The sequence below is a fragment of the Rhopalosiphum maidis genome, chromosome 1, assembly GCF_003676215.2.
Source record: "Rhopalosiphum maidis isolate BTI-1 chromosome 1, ASM367621v3, whole genome shotgun sequence".
Lineage (NCBI taxonomy): Eukaryota > Metazoa > Arthropoda > Insecta > Hemiptera > Aphididae > Rhopalosiphum > Rhopalosiphum maidis.
In genome coordinates this window covers 76,594,596-76,617,441 of record NC_040877.1, presented here as the reverse complement: position 1 = coordinate 76,617,441, position 22,846 = coordinate 76,594,596, and the positions used below count along the sequence as shown (strand labels likewise).

At 27.1% G+C, this 22,846-nt stretch overlaps 3 protein-coding genes across 3 annotated transcripts; 2 read left to right on the top strand and 1 right to left on the bottom strand.

The window, feature by feature from the left end:
* Positions 1-2,955: 2,955 nt before the first annotated feature.
* On the top strand, positions 2,956-5,158 carry LOC113556204. The gene is made up of 7 exons (XM_026961014.2): positions 2,956-3,245; positions 3,341-3,459; positions 3,537-3,710; positions 3,782-4,132; positions 4,190-4,458; positions 4,534-4,752; positions 4,820-5,158. The coding sequence occupies exons 2-7, from the start codon at positions 3,429-3,431 to the stop codon at positions 4,871-4,873; spliced, it is 1,098 nt and encodes a 365-aa protein (XP_026816815.1). The 5' UTR covers positions 2,956-3,245; positions 3,341-3,428; the 3' UTR covers positions 4,874-5,158.
* Positions 5,159-7,111: 1,953 nt separating this feature from the next.
* LOC113555662 (60S ribosomal protein L15) lies at positions 7,112-11,601 on the bottom strand. The gene is made up of 5 exons (XM_026960144.1): positions 11,445-11,601; positions 10,935-11,126; positions 10,714-10,850; positions 7,505-7,615; positions 7,112-7,393 (listed from the first exon to the last, which is right to left on the bottom strand). Exons 2-5 carry the CDS (start codon positions 11,104-11,106, stop codon positions 7,199-7,201), a joined length of 615 nt encoding a protein of 204 aa, XP_026815945.1. The 5' UTR covers positions 11,107-11,126; positions 11,445-11,601; the 3' UTR covers positions 7,112-7,198.
* A 283-nt stretch (positions 11,602-11,884) lies between these two features.
* Positions 11,885-13,784, top strand: LOC113556651 (proteasome subunit beta type-5). Its single transcript, XM_026961735.1, has 5 exons — positions 11,885-11,939; positions 12,012-12,157; positions 12,681-13,076; positions 13,141-13,345; positions 13,426-13,784. Exons 2-5 carry the CDS (start codon positions 12,017-12,019, stop codon positions 13,512-13,514), a joined length of 831 nt encoding a protein of 276 aa, XP_026817536.1. The 5' UTR covers positions 11,885-11,939; positions 12,012-12,016; the 3' UTR covers positions 13,515-13,784.
* The last annotated feature ends 9,062 nt before the right edge of the window (positions 13,785-22,846 follow it).

Below are 22,846 nucleotides of genomic sequence, written 5' to 3'. Positions count from 1 at the left end.
TAATTTGAGTTAATATCATGACTTATCAAGATTAACTTTTTATGTCTTACACCACCGTTAATTAAATACCGCACTAAACCAAGCGCTATCGAATTTCTACCTTTTCAACGTTTCAAACGTTGGCGTTCGTCCTGCAAAACGTTTTCCACTATATAATTTCCTCGTCATAGAGTAACTTCTAGTGGATAAATATGCGCTAAGTTTTTAGCTTCAAACAGTTACATTTTCGAGATAGGAAATGCCATCTCTATCTTACTCTATGACTACCACAAACTGGTATTTTTATATTTTAATCGTACCTCGTACCTCGGTATCAATTCATAAATCATTAAGTAATTCTAGTTGTAAACAATACTTTCTGTAGCCTCAACAATACATTTGCTTTTTTTATTAATAATTTGGTTGTATATATTATGATTAAAAGATCAATTCATAAAAAAAATTTGCAGATATTACATTTATTACAATGTACTCATGGCTGGCGGAAGGCATTGCGGGCGGTAATATAACCATCATGAAAGATCATCAATACTTAGTATGGTATTTTATTGAACATGCTTAGAAACTTAAAATTATTTAGGAGCAGAATAATTAACTCCCATAATTTTTTATTTATCAGTATTATTGTTTTAATTAACATGCGTTATGGTATTTATAAAGATTTACTATAAATTATAAATAATGAATATATAAATAACTGCGTCGTTTTTCCACTAAGGTCTATTAATTGTTTTAGATTATACACACAAAATTGCTAAAATTATAAATTGTTTATTACCTATTATTTTTCGTTTCCTATTTATTTTATTTTTTAATCACACTCACAGTGTACCGATAAGTAACAATGCAAGTGATCGGTAAGAAAAATACAAACACTAATTTCAAAATATTTATTTTCTATGAAAAAAAAAAATATAATCAATATCTCAGGTCCAGAAAATCTATTTTAAATATTAACGATTAACAATATCATTTAAAGAGTCAAGAATTTTAGGCAAGCCAGTCAAAAACTAAAACCACTGTATGCCTTACCTTTTAATCCAACGAGTTTCATATAAAGAATGTAATTCAGCATCCAAACATGATTTTAACACAAAGTTACGTTTTGAACTAGAATTGAAAAAATTTACAATTTGTTTGATTTGACCAAATGCATTACGAATCAATTGAATTTGACATCCTACTATAGATAAATTTAAGTTATGATTAAAACATGGACACAAAATAGCTCCCGGAATTTCATTTTGAATAGTTTGAACAGCTCCACAAATTTTAGAAGACATTACACTACGACTACACCCATCTGTTTATACACCTACACAATTTTTCAAAACTAATCCAAGCCGTTTCATGATTTTTAATTCTGTTATACCAAGAACTTCACCAGTTAATTTAGGCTCAGTATTAATTTCATTACAATTTTCTTTATGTGGATCGATAAAAATGATAGTCTTCTTGTATAGAATTATTATAAACGTATCTTATAAGTTATAACCAAACATAATTGAGACATGGCTCATATCCGTAGTTTCATCGAACATGATGCTATAGAACTATAGAAGGTAGAAATGGAAATTTTTTTCAAAATATTTTCTATTATAATATCACTTATTACTAATAAAATTTCATTTTGAGAAGTTTTACTTATATACGTCGCATTTGAATTAGATATCTCAAAATGTCTTTTTAATTCGATATCCCCAGACTCAATTCTAAATTTCAACAGTTCTCTAAAATTTCCTTCATTTTCTACAATGGAATTGTGGTTTGAATAAATTATATTATTAAGTAAATTTCCATCATCCATTACCATCATGTGTCTATGGTCTATACTTTTAAGTCGGGTATACAGCAGTTCATTCCCCCTCCGATAATCGATGTCATAAATATTAAATAATATTTTAATGTGCTGTGCATTATTATAATACTTGGTACATCAGTACATTATCATAAATCTGCATAGTAATAATAATAAACAAAAATAATATTGTAGGTACCATGTAATAATGTATCACAAAACTGTTTTGGTTTAACTATTCAACAACAAAGATAAAAATTAACTGAGAATTGAATTTACCTTGTAATTGTAGAATTTATATTTATAGAAATAAAGATTTTGAAGGAATTAAAGGAAATTAGGAACTAAAAACTTATTTTACAAAGAAAAAAAATATAGAATATAAGAATGAAATAAACATTGATTTCATTTCGAAATATTATGGTTTTATATTTTGTATTTAGGTTACAAATTGAATATTTTCAATATTGTGGTAACTGGTATTCCAATTACGATATTAATGGCAAAAGCGTGAGCTACTAGAGTAGTATTCATAGTTATAAACAAAGACCTTATACCGTTTAAGGTCTATGGTTAAACAGGTGGTTGGCGTTAGCCATAGAAGAATGGTAACATTTTTTGACTAAAAAATTAGAAACTTAATACATATTATTAGTAACTTTAAGTGGCTAAGTTAATTAATTCCAATCATATATTAATAAAAATTACAAATTTCAGTATTAAAGGCAATAGGTAAGTATGTAGGTATATACAATTATAAGTAAATAAATTATTGATTATAATAATATAAGGAAATATTCACGTATGACCAGTAGTATTATTTTATTTTTATAGTTAGGTAGGTAATTTAAATTTAAAAAAATTGCTAGTCAATAGTAATATTAGAACAATAAAACGATCTATTATTTTAAGAGAAATAGAACATAATATAACTTTCTATTTTTTAGCGGTTATCAAAAATTCAAAGCCGAAAATGATAATATATATTATCACAAAAATAGGTCTCAGAATTGATAATATATTAAAATTATTATTTATTACCCACTACATTAGTACGTAAGTACGTCGCTTTTGCATAATGACTATAATTATCATTACCTAATGTCTAATACCTATATTATCTATAATATTTGATCAATTTTATTTTTACATACCTACATTAGACACTCGGCACAATTTATTATTTTGCAAATATTAATGTATATTGTCATAGACATATTTATATATCTTTAATTAATATTACACTCATTACAAACTTTCAATATGTTTACGAATTACAATAATATAATATGACAGGATGCTTGTTTTATAATAATAATTAATTATTATTCTGAACTCGCGTATCAGTGACCATTTCCTGTTCACACATCTTGCCGGAAGGTGGATAAGCGCCAAGCGGAAGATGACACAACTATGCGATCATCATTGACGGCTACTACTATGCCACGTACGAATTTCTATTTATATATTTCCATCATAATAATTAACGCATATGATTATTATATAATATAGTAATACATTTGTATTGTATGCATGTTTCAGTATTTGATCTCAGGAAGTGTTGAAGAAACATCGATTTCGATCAATAATTCTGTTCTCCACAGCAACAGTTGTAGCATACACGTCCAGCATGTCAAAAGATAGAGTTTTAGTTTTGGGAGGTAGGTAATTGAAATAGTTATTTTTTTTTTTTAGGTTTATCATGAGTATCGTCAAATTCATTTTTGCACAATTTTAGGCTGTGGCTTTATCGGCCGTCACTTAGTCAAGTATTTAGTGGATAATGATCTAGCGTCAGCTGTGAGAGTAGTCGACAAAGTTCCACCCCAAATCGCTTGGCTCAACGATGACCATAAGGTGGCATTTGAATCACCCATAGTAGAATTTATCAGTGCCAATTTGATAAATCAAAGTAAATTTTTCACTTATGCATTACTTATATTCAAATAAATATCAATACATTTTAGACATCATTTTCTGCAGGTTCTTGTGAAAATGTTTTTGAAGGTTTCTTTGATTATGTCATTAATTGTGCCGGAGAAACTCGTGTTGATTTACCAGACGTCATCTATGAAGAGGGAGTCTATAAACTCAGCATGAATTGTGCTCGTACTGCTGCTAAGTTTGGAGTAAATCGTTATATTGAAGTGTCATCAGGTCAGTTAACTGCCAGTCATAAAGGACCAATTAAAGAAGATGACAAAGTAATACCCCTCACATCCATTGCAAAATACAAATATGAAGTAGAAAAACAATTGAAAACTATTCCAAATTTAAAGTATACAATTGTCCGGCCAGCTATTGTGTATGGCATAGGTGACAGAACTGGACTCAGTATGTCTATACCAATTAGATATTGAGTAATAGTATTTAATCAAATTTCTATTTTAGCACCAACTATTGCGATTGGCTCTTTGTATCGAGGTCTGGGAGAGCCTGTTCGAATACTATGGAAAGGCAGTACATCTTGTAATACAATACATGTTGAAGACATTTGTAGAGCTGTGTGGCATTTGTCAAAATCCCCAGAAGCTATAGGGGAAACTTACAATTTAGTGGATAGTGGTCAGACCAAACAAAATATGATTGCTGAAATTGTATCCTCATTATTTGGAGTTAAACATGAGTTTCTGGGCTCAGTTCTTTCATCTTTATGTAAAGTATGTTAATCATTATTATTTTCATTTCAAAATACCATTATTAATATTTTAAACATAATGGATGTTTTGTTTTAGAATGATTTTGATGTTATTGCATCTGAAGCAAATGACAAACATTCAGTACCATGGGCCGAAGCTTGTTCAAAATCTGGTGTTCATAACACTCCTCTGTCACCATTCATTCATAAAGATCACTTGAATGGTTATCGTATTGAAATGAATGGCAGTAAATTAATCAATAATTCTGGATTTGTATTGAAACATCCAAAGATTACAGTTGAACTACTGAAAGAGGTTAATACTTAATATAAACTGAATATGAAAAGGATAAATTATAATTTTTAATAATATTTGTTTACAGGTTGTTGATGACTACATTAAAATGAATCTATTTCCTAAAACATTGCTAGACTAAACGTGTTGAAAGTTACCATTTCATTAAGCACAATTTATTGTAAACTTAATTCTGTGATATGTTATTAGTTATTACCATTATTTAATATTTATTTACATTGATTACATACAAATTTATGAAACAATTATTAATGTTCATCAAATGAGCTTTTTTATTATATAATTGAGTTACTTATACTTATCTTTTGGGTATTAGATATTTGTTTTCAATTATATACATACATTTATGCTGTGTTAAGTGGGCCAAAGATTAAAAAATAAATAAATTGAATTTGCAAGTACATTATTTTATCTGTTAATTATTATGACTTATTTTACATTAGAGTATGATGGGTATTAAGTTTTATACGTTAACAGAAAGTACTAATGTGCACAATTAAGCCACAATAACATTACTCATCAATTGATAACAAAACATCACCTGAAAAATTATAAATTCCTTGCTATTCTGAAAAAAAAAGATTTCTTAACTTTTTCAGTTATTATTGTTATTTAATATTAGTGTGTGAAACACCAAACTTAAACCCTCCATTTTAAAAAAAACTTTATACATAACACATTATTGTCAGTTATTTGCAATTCTGAGTTTTTAGTTTTTACCATGAAAATTCTAACATAAAATATCAAACCTACAATATGTAATTAAATATTATAGTAATTATATACTTTTATGATTTTGAAAATTTATAAATATAGCCAATATAGTACTTGTAACTAAAAATTCATAAAATATGCACTTGAAGTTAATTTTTAAAAGTTGTGTATTAATAATACAAACAACCCTAAAAAGTTTTACAATGCCACACATAATCAAAATAGGGGTAAGAACTTTACAATAAATCTTTTTAATTTGTTTATTTACAGAATTATTCCATTTACAATAGAATAACATTGTGGATGTATTTTAACATTATAAATAATTAATAAAATTTTAAAATATCAAAAAATTAAGTGCTGAATTATTATACCTTGTTAAAAATAAATTAATGTTATTTAATTAGATATTTGCAGGAAAAAAATTATTTTTAACAATATAACAGTGATGCCAGTGATAGCAAACATTTTTCAAATCACATACCAACATTTTGTTGTTAGTTAATAAATTTGAAAAAATGAACTTGTCAGTATTTTGTTCATGTGTATAGTACAATTTTTTCTCAGAGTGGACAATATGGGTTTTAAAAAAGATTACAATCTTTTTTATATAAATTACCATAGATGTGTACACCTGAGACTTTTAGGTAGGTACTTAGGTAAAAAGAGAATACTCACTTATTTGTAATACAGGGTACAAAATGAAGAATAGCAGGAGAACAAAGATTAATGCTTTAAATAATTAAGTAATATTAATTCATATGTTTGTACCAATTGTATTATGTATCAGTTTTAACAATGATTTTTTTTCTACTTAATTGTCTATTTTTTGAAGGGGGCTAATATGAGAGTGGGTGGTCAATAGAAATAAAACCAACACCTGAAACAAGCCTATGTAAGTTATAATATTAATTTTATTTAACAATGTATCACTGTTGTTTATATTTAAATTAATTCTTAGGGGAAAATAACCTTTCATAAATATATGTTAACAAATACACATAATTATCTATGCAAATACATATTTAATTGTAATGACGCACTTTTTTCTAAGTACAATACATACTACACATGCTTACCTGGAGGGTGAAGGAAGGCAATCATTATAAGATGTTTACAATTGATAACTTTATTTTTGAAACTACGAAAAAATTATTATTAAATCTTGCTTTCACCAAAGCTATTAATATTTTTGTATAAAACTAGTAGACAATCAGATTCTCAATGATCCTTATTAAAATTGTGACCTTAATTGTATACTTTAATGTATCAGTTATACAAATATAAAATGATAATGTAACATCATTCAGACCAAAATTAAATAGAGAATATCCAATGGTTCATATACTACATTTAGATCAAAGTATTATCAATACTTAATTCGTTATAAAACTTTTAAGATGGCATAAAAATGCAAACAAACAATTTGCATTCAGCAGAATCAATTTTATTTTATTACCTAAGTTAATTCACCGATACCAAACTTAAAGGTATTAACAAACAAAACATGTTTGTAATTGTAAATGCAATAAATGTGTATAACTGTTTTAACAGTTATGAGCAACATTTTTAATTAAAATAAGTTATACTTGTAACTAGATAAAATAATGAAATACTGTAAATAATTAACAAATAACTAATGGAATATTTTCAGATAAAACACCATTTTATTAACATATAATGTTGCCATATAAACGCAATACAAAAAGAGCATAATATAATAAAAATGGATTTATCGTTTTCTGTGAAGTTGCAAGGTGTTCTTGCGTTTCCAACATGCCTTTCTTGATCCACCGGTTGTTTGTGAGAAACCATGTCCTTTTCCAAGACCACGGGACTTGCGACCAGCTGAAGTCTTTCCTCGCAATTCTCTGTGCTTATGCACAGCATTGCAGATCCAATTGATCTTGGCATCTCTACGGATGGCCTAAAAAGAAAGAAAAAGTTTATTGCGTTAAATCAAACAAATATATAATTTTTCTTTATTTATAACATATCAATGAATAAAGTTATTATTTCTAGTTAATAAGGAACTTACTGGGTGTGCGGTATCAACAGTGATGACTTCGTAGAATTTGAAAGTAGAGTCTTGTCCTACCCAGTAAGAGTTTAAGACACGGAGACCTCCACAACGACGTCCAACTCTTTCCTATATTACAGAATAAAAGTTATTATATAATATATCAAATTACATTAGTTGACAACTAATAAAATACAATTTAAATAATTTATAATAAGAACACAAATATTAATTTAATTCAGTTGATTTAAATAATCTTTTACTTTTCTCAATATAAAACTTGTTTCAAAAGTACAATTCAGATAGCCAAGGGAACAAAATGTATTTGTCCACATTTATCTATTATTCAGTGATTATAACACAAATTTTATCATCATCATTGAAACTTTCATTTTTTACAATTAAGTTGTTAATAGTTCATAGTGAATTATTTGAGTGAGTCAATTCAATAGCATTAGGTAAACCTTTATTATTCATGTTCAGGAGAATTAGTAGCCAACCATCTTTTGTTGGGTAACACATATCTATCATCCCTTACCTTCCAAAAAATAAACCATATAAACACCTAACATGTAGAAAAGAAGCTCTCGAGTAAAAGTTATTTTCAGTAATTTTTATTTTAAACAATTAAGTTGATAAAAAAAATCATACATGTTGGCCACCAGACCTAATTTCGTGAATTAAATGCATATAATATGAAAAGTCAAACAGATATAATTATTACTAAATTTCAGATAGCCAAGGGAACAAGAATGTATTTTGTCCACATTATTATTTCAGTGATTTATAAACAAAACACAATGTATCATCATGATTTTTTATTTATTATGAATTAAATGCATATAATATATAAAAAGTCAAACAGATATAATTATTACTAAATTTCAGATAGCCAAGGGAACAAGAATGTATTTTGTCCACATTATTATTTCAGTGATTTATAAACAAAACACAATGTATCATCATGATTTTTTTTTTATTATGAATTAAATGCATATAATATATGAAAAGTCAAACAGATATAATTATTACTAAATTTCAGATAGCCAAGGGAACAAGAATGTATTTTGTCCACATTATTATTTCAGTGATTTATAAACAAAACACAATGTATCATCATGATTTTTTTTTTATTATGAATTAAATGCATATAATATATGAAAAGTCAAACAGATATAATTATTACTTAATTTCAGATAGCCAAGGGAACAAGAATGTATTTTGTCCACATTATTATTTCAGTGATTTATAAACAAAACACAATGTATCATCATGATAATCGCCCAATATTTGTGTCTCAAAGCCATTACAATTTATAACAAATTAATATCTTAAATAATATACTTAGGAAATAAACTATTTAACTTGCAGGAAATTGTTTAAAAAATAAAAATATAATTACATTACAGATATACTAAAAGATCTCAGACATCCAAGGAAGATAAGCCCTTCATAAAATTACATCAGCAATACACATAATTCATCATTGGAAAAAATTGATGAAAATATATATTTAACTTTGAAATGTTGATTATTTAAGTGCTTATATATCAAATCCTAGATCTATGTAATATTCTATTATGATTTATAAGTATTATATGTTAATTTTTTAATATTTAGTTTTCAGACATCCAAGGAAGATTAACCCTTCATATTTTAATCAGTAGTTATTACTGCATTTGTCATCATTAAACTTTTATAATGAAGGAGTATCAATCAAAAATAATGTGGCGCTCAATGCATAGATTCATAAATTAATTTAACAAACATTGTGAATTTAAACTTATCATATATATAAAAATTATTATCTAATGAAATAAGTAGTGGTGCATGGTATATAATCATTACACATTTTTTTCAGCATTTTCTAACAATATTTAACTTGAAGAATTAACTTTGATCAGATATATGAAAATTATCCTCATCTAATGAAATAAGGAGTGGTGCATGGTACATAATCATCATAAACAATAATTTTAAACATTTAACTTAAATCAGATATATGAAAATTATCCTCATTTAATGAAATAAGGAGTGGTGCATGGTACATAATCATCACACATTTTTTTCAGCATTTTCTAACAATATTTAACTTGGATCAGATATATGAAAATTATCCTCATCTAATGAAATAAGGAGTGGTGCATGGTACATAATCATCATAAACAATAATTTTAAACATTTAACTTAAATCAGATATATGAAAATTATCCTCATTTAATGAAATAAGGAGTGGTGCATGGTACATAATCATCACACATTTTTTTCAGCATTTTCTAACAATATTTAACTTGGATCAGATATATGAAAATTATCCTCATCTAATGAAATAAGGAGTGGTGCATGGTACATAATCATCATAAACAATAATTTTAAACATTTAACTTAAATCAGATATATGAAAATTATCCTCATTTAATGAAATAAGGAGTGGTGCATGGTACATAATCATCATATAAAAGTAATTTAAATGTATAAGGTGTACAGTATTAATAATTTATATCAGACATCCAAGGAAGTTAAACCCTTCATAAACTATCAGCAGTTAGTAATATATATTTTGTCATCATTATATTTTAAAGAAAATTAGCACTATCATCAATTATTATAATAAGCTATCAGAATTAAATTAATAATATCCTCATTTATTAAATAAGGAGTGGTGCATGGTTCATAAACATCATATAGCTTGTAGTTAATCAAATTTTATGTATAAAATATAAGTAAATGCATTTAATACCAGCTTATAATTTTTAACTAACATAGAGCCCTAATTATTATTCAAAAAAAAAAATCGTCAGGATTAAATATCAATTATATAAATCAAAGTAGGTATATTAAATTTTGAATCACATTTTGCACATATAATAATAATGTGAAATGGCTGGCAATTCCTATACTTTTAATAAAGGGAGATTTCTTAAACTCGATTACTTCAATGTACTCTTTGTTAGAGTACTAAAATACTAAGGAAAAATGTACGAGACTTACTGTAGCTTTCAACAAAGAGAAGGGGATGGTGGTTCCCTTGAAAAATACCAATCAAGAGAGCAAGATAAACCACCTGTGACTTATGACTTAAATTAAAACTACATGCTTACTCTAGTCAACCACTCATTGAATATATAGCATTATGTAATTTCAAAATTAAATAGATTATAACACGTCAACATACTGATCATAAATGAAAGTATTTATAGCATATTTTGAAATATAAGAAAATTTACCTCAGCAATTGATTGCAGACAGCGTTTAGGTTTTAATTCATTAACTCCATGGCTTTTGGGCTTACCATAAGTAGCACCTTTAGGTACTGGACGCTTGCGTCCACCACGCCTGATACGTACTCTAAATATGGAAAATCCTGTTCAATTAAAAAAAAAGGAAATATGTATGTTATTAAAGAACGTTTAATAAATAACCTTGGGGTTAAAGGTTAATACATTACCTTGTTTAGCTTTGTACCCCAACCGTCTAGCTTTGTCAGGTCTTGTAGGACGTGGCGCGCGGTGTACGCGAGTCATCTGTCTATACTGCCAGACGCGAATACGCAATAAATAACGTAGTACATCGCTCTGCTTCTTTCGGTACACTTCTTGCACGTACTTATAACCACCCATCTTAGGAAACCGACCTAATCCTGTAAATTAATAACATAACCTCAAAAACTATACGATCATATTTTGGAAGGTAAAACCTCCATATAGATTTAATAATCATAAAAATAAAAGGAATTAAAATAATTACAAAAAAAACTCAAACGAACAGTCCTACTAAAAGTAGTACTAAATTGAAAGTTATAAACGTGAGGTTTTGGAAACCACACGTCGTAAAAATAAACAACTAAATAAAAGTTAGACTTTGAATCTATATTGAAAAGGCGACAGAGAAATAATGTTATTTAAACGTATAATTATTAAAGACAAATAAATTTGTAAAAATAAAATAAATTACTTACCTAAATTGAGTAACCAAAACGTGTGCCGAAAATTAGTAGAAAAGGAACAGGGTCTGTCCCGTTCCACAACAACACGAAATGCGAATGAAGATTGAAGTGTGGACGCAGCAATGTTGCCAAAGTAAAAATAATATTTGTGGTTATGAAATAAATTGTGAAAATAAATTTGAATAATTATGGAAACTTATTACAATTAATTTATATTTTTCTTGATAATATATTATTAAAAAATAATAAAATTAATTGGTAATAGATATCTTTAATTATTGAAGCTATTTTTTTACAAATAAATTTATTTTGTATAACAAAAAAGGCAACGTTGCAATTTAAATATTTTGTGAGGTTATGTAAGTTTTTTTTGATAATGATAAATCAACAAATATATTATTCATTATCATTAAAGAAATAATATTAAGATTAAAGAATATTATACTTAAAATACTGTTAATAGTCATTATTCAATATTTATTAAACTACAATCCACAAACGTTATTGGTTAGTATTATATATTACTTTTTGTTTATTAATATTTTTAATTTTATTTCATAAAATTGAATTTGGTTTCAGCAATTATGGCTATGTTATCTTTGTGTGGGTTATCCGATGACACTCTATTCAAAAGTAAATGTGAAGTTGAAGAAAATGAAGCATTTGAAACTTTCCGGAGTGACAATACCGTAAACCAAATGAATTTGTACTCACTTCCTGGAAACGTAAGTGTCAAATCGTTCTTATTTGTTATACATGAGATTGGAATTGACAAATATCTATTTCATTACCTTAGAATATATCCATGTAATTAATGTGCTTGAATAATAGTACTTAAAGTTATCGATGGTACCAAGTATTGTAATTAAAAAAAGTCATACTTACCTATATTATAAACTAAAATTATTTGTTTCTATAAACTCATGAAAAACTACTAAACTATTAGTTGAAAATGAAAAAATATATTGAATTTGTACATAACCATTTCACTTGTAACATGATAATGCTAGTTATTTTGCTGTAATTCAATACATAATTATATTCTTCAATATGTCTAATGCCTTCGGGTAATTTATAAACATTAATAACCAGAGAAAGACTATATAAGAAAATTATTTAAATATTTTATATTCTAATTTTTATAAAAAATAAAGAGTTTTTTAACATTATAAATTATTAATCTAATATTGCTTGTATTCCATGTATATAAATATATGTTACCTAAATATTATTGTTTTTATATTCTAGCCTGTTGAAAACATGCGTATGATAACAGCTCGTGATACAATGGGTCGTCCGATTGAATTAAACTTTCACCATGGTACTACAACATTAGGATTTTTATACCAAGGAGGCATAGTGTTAGCAGTTGATTCTCGTGCTACTGGAGGACAGTACATTGGTTCACAATGTATGAAAAAAATCGTTGAAATCAATGATTTTATGTTGGGTACATTAGCTGGTGGTGCAGCTGATTGTGTTTACTGGGATCGTGTTCTTTCAAAACAATGCAGACTACATGAATTAAGAAACAAAGAACGCATTAGTGTTACAGCTGCTTCTAAAATTATGTCAAATATGATTTATTACTATAAAGGGTATGGATTATCTATTGGAATGATGTTAGCTGGATATGATAAAAATGTAAGTATCTATCTTAAAAACTAAAACCTTGCAAAACTAATTGTAACAAAAAATAATGTTTCAGGGCCCATCATTATTTTACATTGACAATGATGGTTCCAGAACACCGGGTAAAGTTTTTTCAGTAGGTTCTGGATCAATTTATGCTTTTGGTGTTCTTGACTCTGGCTATAAGTGGGATTTAACTGATGAAGAAGCTCAAAAACTTGGCCAAAGAGCTATCTTCCATGCTACTCATCGAGATGCTTACAGTGGTGGAATTGTTCGAGGTAATAAATTTAAACTTAAATTATATTTCTAATTTACTTAATTTTATTCTGTGATTAAATAAATTAAAAATAAATTCTAGTGTATCACATCACTAAAGATGGATGGAAACATATAAAGAATGAAGATTGTGATGAAATATATGACAGAGTAAAGAATGAAGCTAAATAATTAAATATTTTAAGTTCTAAATGTTAATTATAAGAACATAATTTTGTATGGTTTTAAAACATTCAAGTATAAAAAAAACTTATTGTTTTATAAGTATTCTAATTTTCCAAAATAAATTATCAATAAAGAATAATAATTATAATAAAAACAAATTTTGCTTACAACCTAACAACTTACACTGTAATATTATAGAATTTTTGGTTTTTTTGGTATTTTGTCTTATATCGTTATTTTATAAATAGGCAATTAAATAATTGAATGTAAACTGAATTTTATATATGTGTATTTTCTTAAATATAGTTTTTATAACTAAAAATTTTCCGAGACAAATGACTTATGGAGCCACACCAGCATTTGTTTTCTCTGTCTATCTCCCACATAATATAGGGACAAAGATACTCCGTATTTCCACAATTACGACTCTGGTTCACCTTATGGCAAAAGCACCTATTATATATTTTATAAAAAAAGTATTTCCTGTGAATTGACCAGATAGATTTTTAATATTTACATTTTTGAAAATGTATTAATGGTTAAAAATAATCGAAATTGTTTTAAATTAAAACATTCTTATATTTATAAAAAAATGTATAAATTAAAAATCTATCTGTCCAATGCACAGAAAATACTCTTCTTTATAAAATATATAATAGATGCTTTTTAAAACTAGGACTTACGACTACGAGTATTTATTCTATAATTGTATAACTTTTAAAAGGACACCATACCAAAACAAGAATGTAACAATGCTCCAGAGATTGTGTTATTTATAAAGTATAAAATAATAATAAAATTATACTTTTTTTGTCTATCATATCATTAAGTAATTTAAAAATATTATGAATTAATAAATGTCAATAATTTATTGATTTTTTTATTTGAATATTGAAGATTAGACCTATTTTCATTGGAAATAAAATGATAAATGTAAGCCTTAAAGCTTATCTACATTCATAGTACAGACTACAGAATGCAGTAGCGCAACCAGTACTGACAGAATGGTAATATCTTGCAAAGTACAAGTACACATGAATTATTATCAACCACAAAGAAGCAGACACGAAAATTCTCTTTGCAAAAGTATTCAAAGTAGGCTCTTAAAAAATATGCTGTAGGAAGGTTATAATATTTTTTGGAAACAGATTTCTGAAGAAAGTATTAACAAACAAGTAGTACGACATAATAAAAAGGCGTTTTATAAAAAATTAATTTTGATGTAATTTAAAAAAATATATAGTTTTAAATATCTGATGGCAGCAAAACATAGTAAAAATGATCACCTTTAGAACAGTGTATTACTTATGGTTCTAGAATATTATTAATGAATTCGTAGCGCTTGAAATACGATCGCATTATTTTTAATTCAATAAGACGGATATGACGTCCTACATTTTGTGTTTAGGACATCTAAATACTCCTTTTTTATTTTTAGATCCGCATCTACACCTGCTTATGTGTAATTATAGAGGCGTAAATAATATTGATAGGCATAATGGCAGCGGTACTAATCTAACCTATGATAATATTATAGTAATTAGTAGCCGTATCTAAGGTTGTCTTACTCAAAGACATGAAATAATATATGTCTATGGTCTTACTTGTTAATTGTTACAGGTGCCCATGCCGTATATGAGTAAACATTTAGAACCTAAACTTTGTCATCGGAATCATCAAAAACCAATTTTTAGAATTTCCTTTTATTTAAATGATACAAGTGTAATAGTTTAGCTACTACGCGATTTTTTCGATTATTTTTTTTCTAACATATGTATTTCAACGAGTTAAAAACGATGGTGTAAAAATGAATTTGCGCTAATCATTATTTTGAAAATTATATCCTTTCAAAGTTTACGATTTTACGTTTTAACACATGCGCACGACGCTGTAATTTACTACCGCACGTTGCGTCTATAACGAATTTTTCAATTTTTTTTTTACATATTCATGTACTATGATATTATGGATGATGGTGAAATCATAACACGATCGACTGTCCTAGTTTACAACAGCTCTTATTGATCATAGCCCGTAGGGGGTGACTAATTTTCTTATTTTACTAGTAGGTTAGGATAACCTGTTAGAGTATTAAGTTACTGGCTGCCCTAATGTTAGGTATCCTCCCCCCACAGGTTGGCTATTTTAGTCTCAGAGAGATTTGGTGGCTGAGTCCCCATCCAACTCAAGTTATGGAGGACCGAGTTTGGTGACCGAAGTTGGTGGGCAAAGGAAGTCACAATACTTTACATTTAACTGTTAGCATGTTTTTACTTTGAAATCTAAGTAAAATCATTTGAACGCGAGAGTACTGGAGATATATACAATATACATATAATCACAGAATGTTAAGATCGCGATAATTGCGATTTAAATGAGGTAAATAGGTTATTATCTAACAGAAAATATTGGGTACTCAGGGTAGACAAATATAAATTAATATAATTATATTATTTATATAATTATAAGCTTAATGTTATTACTCATTACTCACAGAATACGTTATCTAGTGTTTATACTTCCCTGTATAAATTATAATGTACATTTTTGATTGGCCTTCGATTTATTTTTTTTTTAAAAAAAAATTGAAAATTCGTTGTAGACAGAAATAAAGTACAGTGTCGTGCGTAAAAACGTAAAATCGTGAACTTTAGAAAGATATAACTTCCAAAATAATGATTTGCATAAATTCGTTTTTGCGCTATCATTCTTAACTCATTGAAATACATTTTCAAAAAAAAAATAATCACTGGTTTTTAAATTAACTTTAAATAATTCCAGAAATATTAAACAATATGAGATTATTTCGACATTAAGAGGGCGTCACACCCGCATGTGTTGTCTCTGTCTAACAAGTACGTAACATAGCAAATTTACGCTCAGCAGATCACGTTTAGCTCCGTCAATTTAAAAATTACAGTGAATCGACCTATTATGAAACTTGATCGTAAGAAAATTATCTGTGTTTGTATGTTGGTTTTTTACGATAGTTCAATTTTTTAGCAAGTTATATCTAAAAATGGGTTAAAGGTTAAAGCATTCACGCGTAAGTTCCTAAAAATTAAGCGTTGCAAATATGTATTCCATATCTCCTATATATTTTATACAATATATAATTATTATATACACTTTATTTAAAGAGATTAGTATTCAGAGGAGCACAATAATTACGGTAAATTATAATAGACTATATAGAGTTAAGAGTATAAATAATACGTATTAGTAATTTAATTATAGCGGGCGTGTTTCAGTTTTCAATAACCTAACTTACCTAATCAGTAATATATAATACATATTACATATAGCTACATAACTACATTGCTATATAGGTAGGTATATTTGTTACTAATTTAACAAAAGGGCGTCATTTCGAGGTCAATATTATTATTATTATTAGGAACACTTCACTAAAAAATGTATAAAGCGTAAAACAAAAGAAATGATAGACGAGATTATAATATTTTCATAATGGACGCCATAGCATGCAATAGTATGTCCAGTATTAACTTATATTAAAAATTTACAACTTTACACTATACGTATAGACTATAAACATTAAACGAATAAGTTATACCTTAAAAATTACCAATACACGCCCTATCATCTACTGTGAAAAAATTTCAAACATAATTACATTTATATGTAACTCAGTTTAATCACTTAGAATTAATTTTTTCTACAGACTTCAATTTAATTACGTCAACATATTTTAAAATAAAAAACCGCAGTTTTCATATGAAAAAAATATAGTTTATTTGAGACATTTTAAATAACATAAAATGTTTATTAATTTGGAAATATGTATTTTTAAGATTTTAAAAAATTAGAATATTAATAAATACATTATATGAGTATAAACCAGAAATATACTTGATGAATCACCCTATAATTTATAAGTATGTATACTATATACTGTATAGTATTCTTGCAACCTCATGTAGTCATGTATATTATATAATTATTTTATACCAATTTTGTATTCATTCAAGCTTTGAGATTGAGAGCATTGAAAGCCATCATGGGGCTGAGATGCTGAGTGTTTACTGCTGACATAAAACAGTTGTCCTCGTCACTTCATCGCTCAACCAACCGACAATCCCAATAACGAGTGATGATTGTCAAAATTGTAATTATTCCTATTTGTAAGAGTAGATTATAAATTAATAAATTATAATATAATATAATAATTTCATACACATGTGTGATTCTTGCCTTCTATTAGTATACGACCGAGTGAATGTTCTATGATATTGTTTGTACATGACCTGTCACCTTTGGCTGATTTTCTTTTTTTAGTAACCTATAGAAATAGAGACCGAACGACGTAAAGACGCAATTTGAATTTATTCCGATTGCGCCATGTTAAAGCTAAACAATTTATTACACATATATAAATACTGAATAAGGATACAGTACTTATAGCTCTTGCAGGTGTCCTGCTAGCTTATAAAGGTACTTTTAATTGTTACATGCACTTATGCTGGTATACTCTATGTTTTACAATGATGTTGGCGTAACCAAGAACATATTATATAACAATCGAATCCATACGCTAGGAGAAGGGGCAAAGTATATTAGAATATTAGATTTTGAGTGGAGCGATGAATATATTGAATTTAAAATGATTTAAGTTTGTTTTTTTGCCTGTTAACACACTTTTAGGCAGTGAAAATTGTTTCTGGTAAAAATTGGATCTATCTGGTACTTTGAAGGTTCGAGAGAAAAAAAATTCCTATAAGTACTAACATTTTATAATCGCGAGATACAAAAATAAAACTAATGAAAAATGGGGAATTTTATGCAAATCAAATTTTTGACATAATCGATTTATTAGTTTAACTCAATAACGGATAGCCGTATATTTTTACAAAATGTTTATATTATCATCTTCATTGTATAATAGAATTTTTTAAATATTTTAATTTTTTTGAGTTATTTATAGATATTACAAATTTTAATTTTTTTTTTTAGTTTTTTTTTATAAATATCGATGAAAAATTATTCACCGGATCAAAATTTTAGAAAATTTAATTTAAGATCCCATATGACTTTTTCTTATATCTATTTAAAAATATATTGAAAATAAATAGGTACAATTTTTGTTTTATTTGCATTTGAAATAAGAATTTAGACGAAATTTGTCAAAATCGCGAAAAATTTCTAAATATTTTATGGTTAGAAATTCATAAAAACTTTCCTTTTTATATCCAAGTACTAGCTAGTAAATTATTAAGAATTTTACTATTTACAAACTTAAGGTATTTAATATTTATAGGAAAAATTTATTTAATTTTGAATTAAATAAATTGATATAGATAACATGGTATAAATATATATTCTTATAATACGTAACTAAACACTAAGAATAAAATAAATACAATATTTTCCGAAAAATTATATCAGCCTACTGCAATACTATAGTATATATGCTAATACTAAAAGTAAATTAAATGAATTTAATAGCTATGTACCATGAAATATATTTAGGTAATGATATAGCCAAATAGCCATCATATAGGCGGCTGACTATCTTCTTCGGTCATAAATCAGAATCGTTTTTTATATACAATGATAAATATCATTGAATTAAAATTTAACACATCCATAACTGTGACCCATATACAGCACAGCGGTACCGCACTTGTTTACCTTTTTTTATTACAGTAGGTTTATTTATTTTTTTCAAAAACGTTACATTATTTTATTTTTTTATCATTTAATTATTATTATAATTATGTTTTATGTAGTATATATTTATATATTATATTGTATTATTGTTATAACTGTTATAAGTGTTATAAGTTATAATCTTCTGACTCAACATCACCTTTTATCACTCTAACATAAACCATAAAACAGTGTTTATAGGTGCATGATATAAATATGTAATAGGTAAACCTACGTATTATTTAGAAAATGTCATTGCGCATAGTAAAATAATATAAGTACGCAGAAGTTTTAAGTCTCAACGAATAATGTACCTACTTAAATTTTAACAAAAATGTTTAACATCGTTATTCATCGTTTAAGCATGTAATTTTATCTTCAAATATCTTATAAAGTTATAATGTCTATATAAATATGAATATAATGAATATATCACAATAATATGAATCACATACAACTATACGAGGAACTTGGTATTAAATGTTCAAGTCTTAACTTAGCAAACATTTCAATGGACAATAATAAAAATAAATAAATAAATTTCTCATCTAAATGTTTTGAAAATCGAACTATGTATAATATATATGAAAAATGATGATAAAAATATTTAATGAATAAGTATTTCAAGTATTTTCCGCTTTCGTTTTTAAATCATAACAATATATCAATAAATTTTGTTAGAAGAAAATATATTGTAAAAATTTGAACTTCAAACGCTCAAAAAATGAATGCGACATCACAGTTAACTTTTTTTTTATAACAGAAAAATTTATAAGGAATATTGTGTTAAATTTTTTAGTTTGTGATAAATAAAAAATAAATGCTATTTTAAACATTACGTATACATTTCAAGTATTATAACTATGTTTATTTTTTCTATGAATTACGCCATAAAACAAAATCGATTTTGTAACTTGGAATTTTTAATTTTGACAAAGTTAAATGACTTTAACTGAAATTTTAAAATTAACTTTAACTTGTCTTAGTTTTTTTTAAGGATAACTTAACTCATAATAGTTAAAAAAAAATGGGTAACTTGCCCAGTTTTTAATTTTGTCATCTCAAAAGTACAAACTATATCCAATTTGGTATCAAAAACCACCCTCGAAGTTGAAGATACAATAATACTATAAAAATTTATAAATTTATAAAAATTATATAATTTTTATTATTAGGTTATATATTATACTGCTAATTAAATAATTTATTAAATTGACAGAATTAAATGATGTATAAATTAAAGAATTTAAGAATTATTTAAATATATTCGTGAGTCATACAAATTGCTTTATAGGCCGTGGCCCTTGGTTAGGTTAGCCACTCGCCAACCCCTGATCTACAAGTATATGTTAATTACTTTATCAATTAAAAATGTAATTAGAAAAAAGTATGTATAAATTATTGGAGATCACCTTGTAAGTACCTTTATAATTTAAGTATTCGTTTCTTGTAGACATTGACGTCGCGGTCAGTATACGAGTATAAAGTGTTGAACAGGTCGTCGGTCGTCGATTTGTTGTAAGCTATAACGATGTGCATTTCAAGGGCATCTGTAAATAATATTCAACACTTGTAAGAACCAGTTGGAATCAATCCGTATTCCGTAGCCTACAGCAGTACAGCGCATTGAGTGTTCCGGTTTTGCTTCATTTCCGGTATTCTTATATGTTTAACAAAATATAATTTCAATTAAAACTATTGTAGTATAGGTGCATATTTATTTTACAATAGTTACTCACAAAATAATTCACTCCATCTATTATAACCATTAAACTGTTAATTGACCATTTGGGTGTGTATTATACTTACGTTTTACATCTTTATGCTATATCTTGGGACCATGTTCCTCTCTCCACCGTTTTTCGATCAATATTATTATATAAGTAAGGTATATTTTCAAAACTCTACATAAATATAAATGTACACTTCTTATCGGTTAAAATCTTTGTAGGCGCCCTTGTTTGAGGATATGAGTATATGATATACTATATGAGTCGCCAATTTTGCGCATAATTCCCACTATCGATACCGACGATACCTACTAGTTTAACTTACTATGGCAAGATGTAAATGTCCTATGTGTATGCCGTATGGGAATTGGGGATTAGACCGGATGCACAGAATTGGCGCGTTTTTTTTCTAAACAAAATATAGCATGTCTTGAAAATTGACAAATAATCTATCTATTTGACTGTTTATATAAAATCCAAATATACTGATTCACTGATCGCTGTATCTTAAAAACTACTCAACGTACGCACTTGAAATTTGGAATAGTGGCAGTGCTACGCTAACCATCAGTGGTGCCTTAGGGTAATTAAATTGGCGACCTAATTTAATAATAGGTGAACATTGGGGGGAGCTTTAGGAGCTTTTTTGCCACCCTAAGGAACTTTCCCTAATTGCCCCCTCCCTTTGCACGGCTCTGAATAGTGATTCCTCTAGGCTTTAATAGTCTAATATAATTATACTTTCACTGTGTAATAAGAAAGGATTTTGAAAAATATCGCGTTTTAATAATCTAATACGTATTGTGCGGCACGGCAAGGCGGCCTGCGGGTTTCCAGGTACAATTTATCATTTTTGTCTGTCAATTATGTGTTAGATACCGGCGTGTAGATATGAATTGTTCATCGATAAAAATAATCTTATGCATAGCGCCTTTACACCAATATATCCTTATATATTATATAAAATAACAGGCCTTTTTATGTTCCAATTTTGAGATGACATTTTACTTTTTTCCAATTTGTTTTCACAGATATGTTCCAAATACTTTTCCGAGTGTCACCGCGATTTTTCATTTTTTGTCTGAGGTGAGGGAGAGGGTTTTTTTTTATTTAAAGGTTACAGTTTTTTAGCGTGTCTCAGTCTCACGTAGACAATTATATGTAGTATACTAGTATTTTCTTTAGTTAGAATACCAGATCATTTATACATTTATGCACCACAAAATAAAACGCTTAATGTGGTATACCAAGAGGTTTTAACTTAAATATTCATAAATAAAGTTAAACTATACAAATTATAATTATAATTATAGAATCATTAGAATCATTTGTAAATATAATTATTATTATTATTTATTTTTAATTCAGTTACTATACTAATATTTAACACCTGATTAATTATAAATGTTTTTCTTCTTTAAAACACAACTGTTAACTATATGTGCTTATTTATGAATTTCATTTAGTAAAAGTAAAAATTGCACACGGACGAAGCCGGGTAATTTAGCTATAGTTCTATAATGCTCATTGCTCAATAATAAACTGTTTATTTTGTACAAACATTTTTCATAAGTCTTTAAAACTATAAACATCTAAGAACTACGCCACTTATAGCTTCCTTAATTATAATAACGGTATGGGCGTAGTCAATGGAAATGTTAACACATCCAGAGCCGGACATCCTATTCGAGTCTTCGATAAGTAATGTGACGTGTATAAATCTTTGGTTAGACTAATAAAGTTAGAAACATAAGGCATTAAAGCTACCTTTAGGCGAAAGGGAAATGTGTTAAAATATTTACCGACTTCTACAAATATTATATACCTTACACTCATAGGCGTGCGTAGACCTAAATTTCGGGGGTACAATTTTTTCGGGCCCTTTTCTTGACAAGACATATACATATATACATATTTTAATAAATTATAATACACGAATAA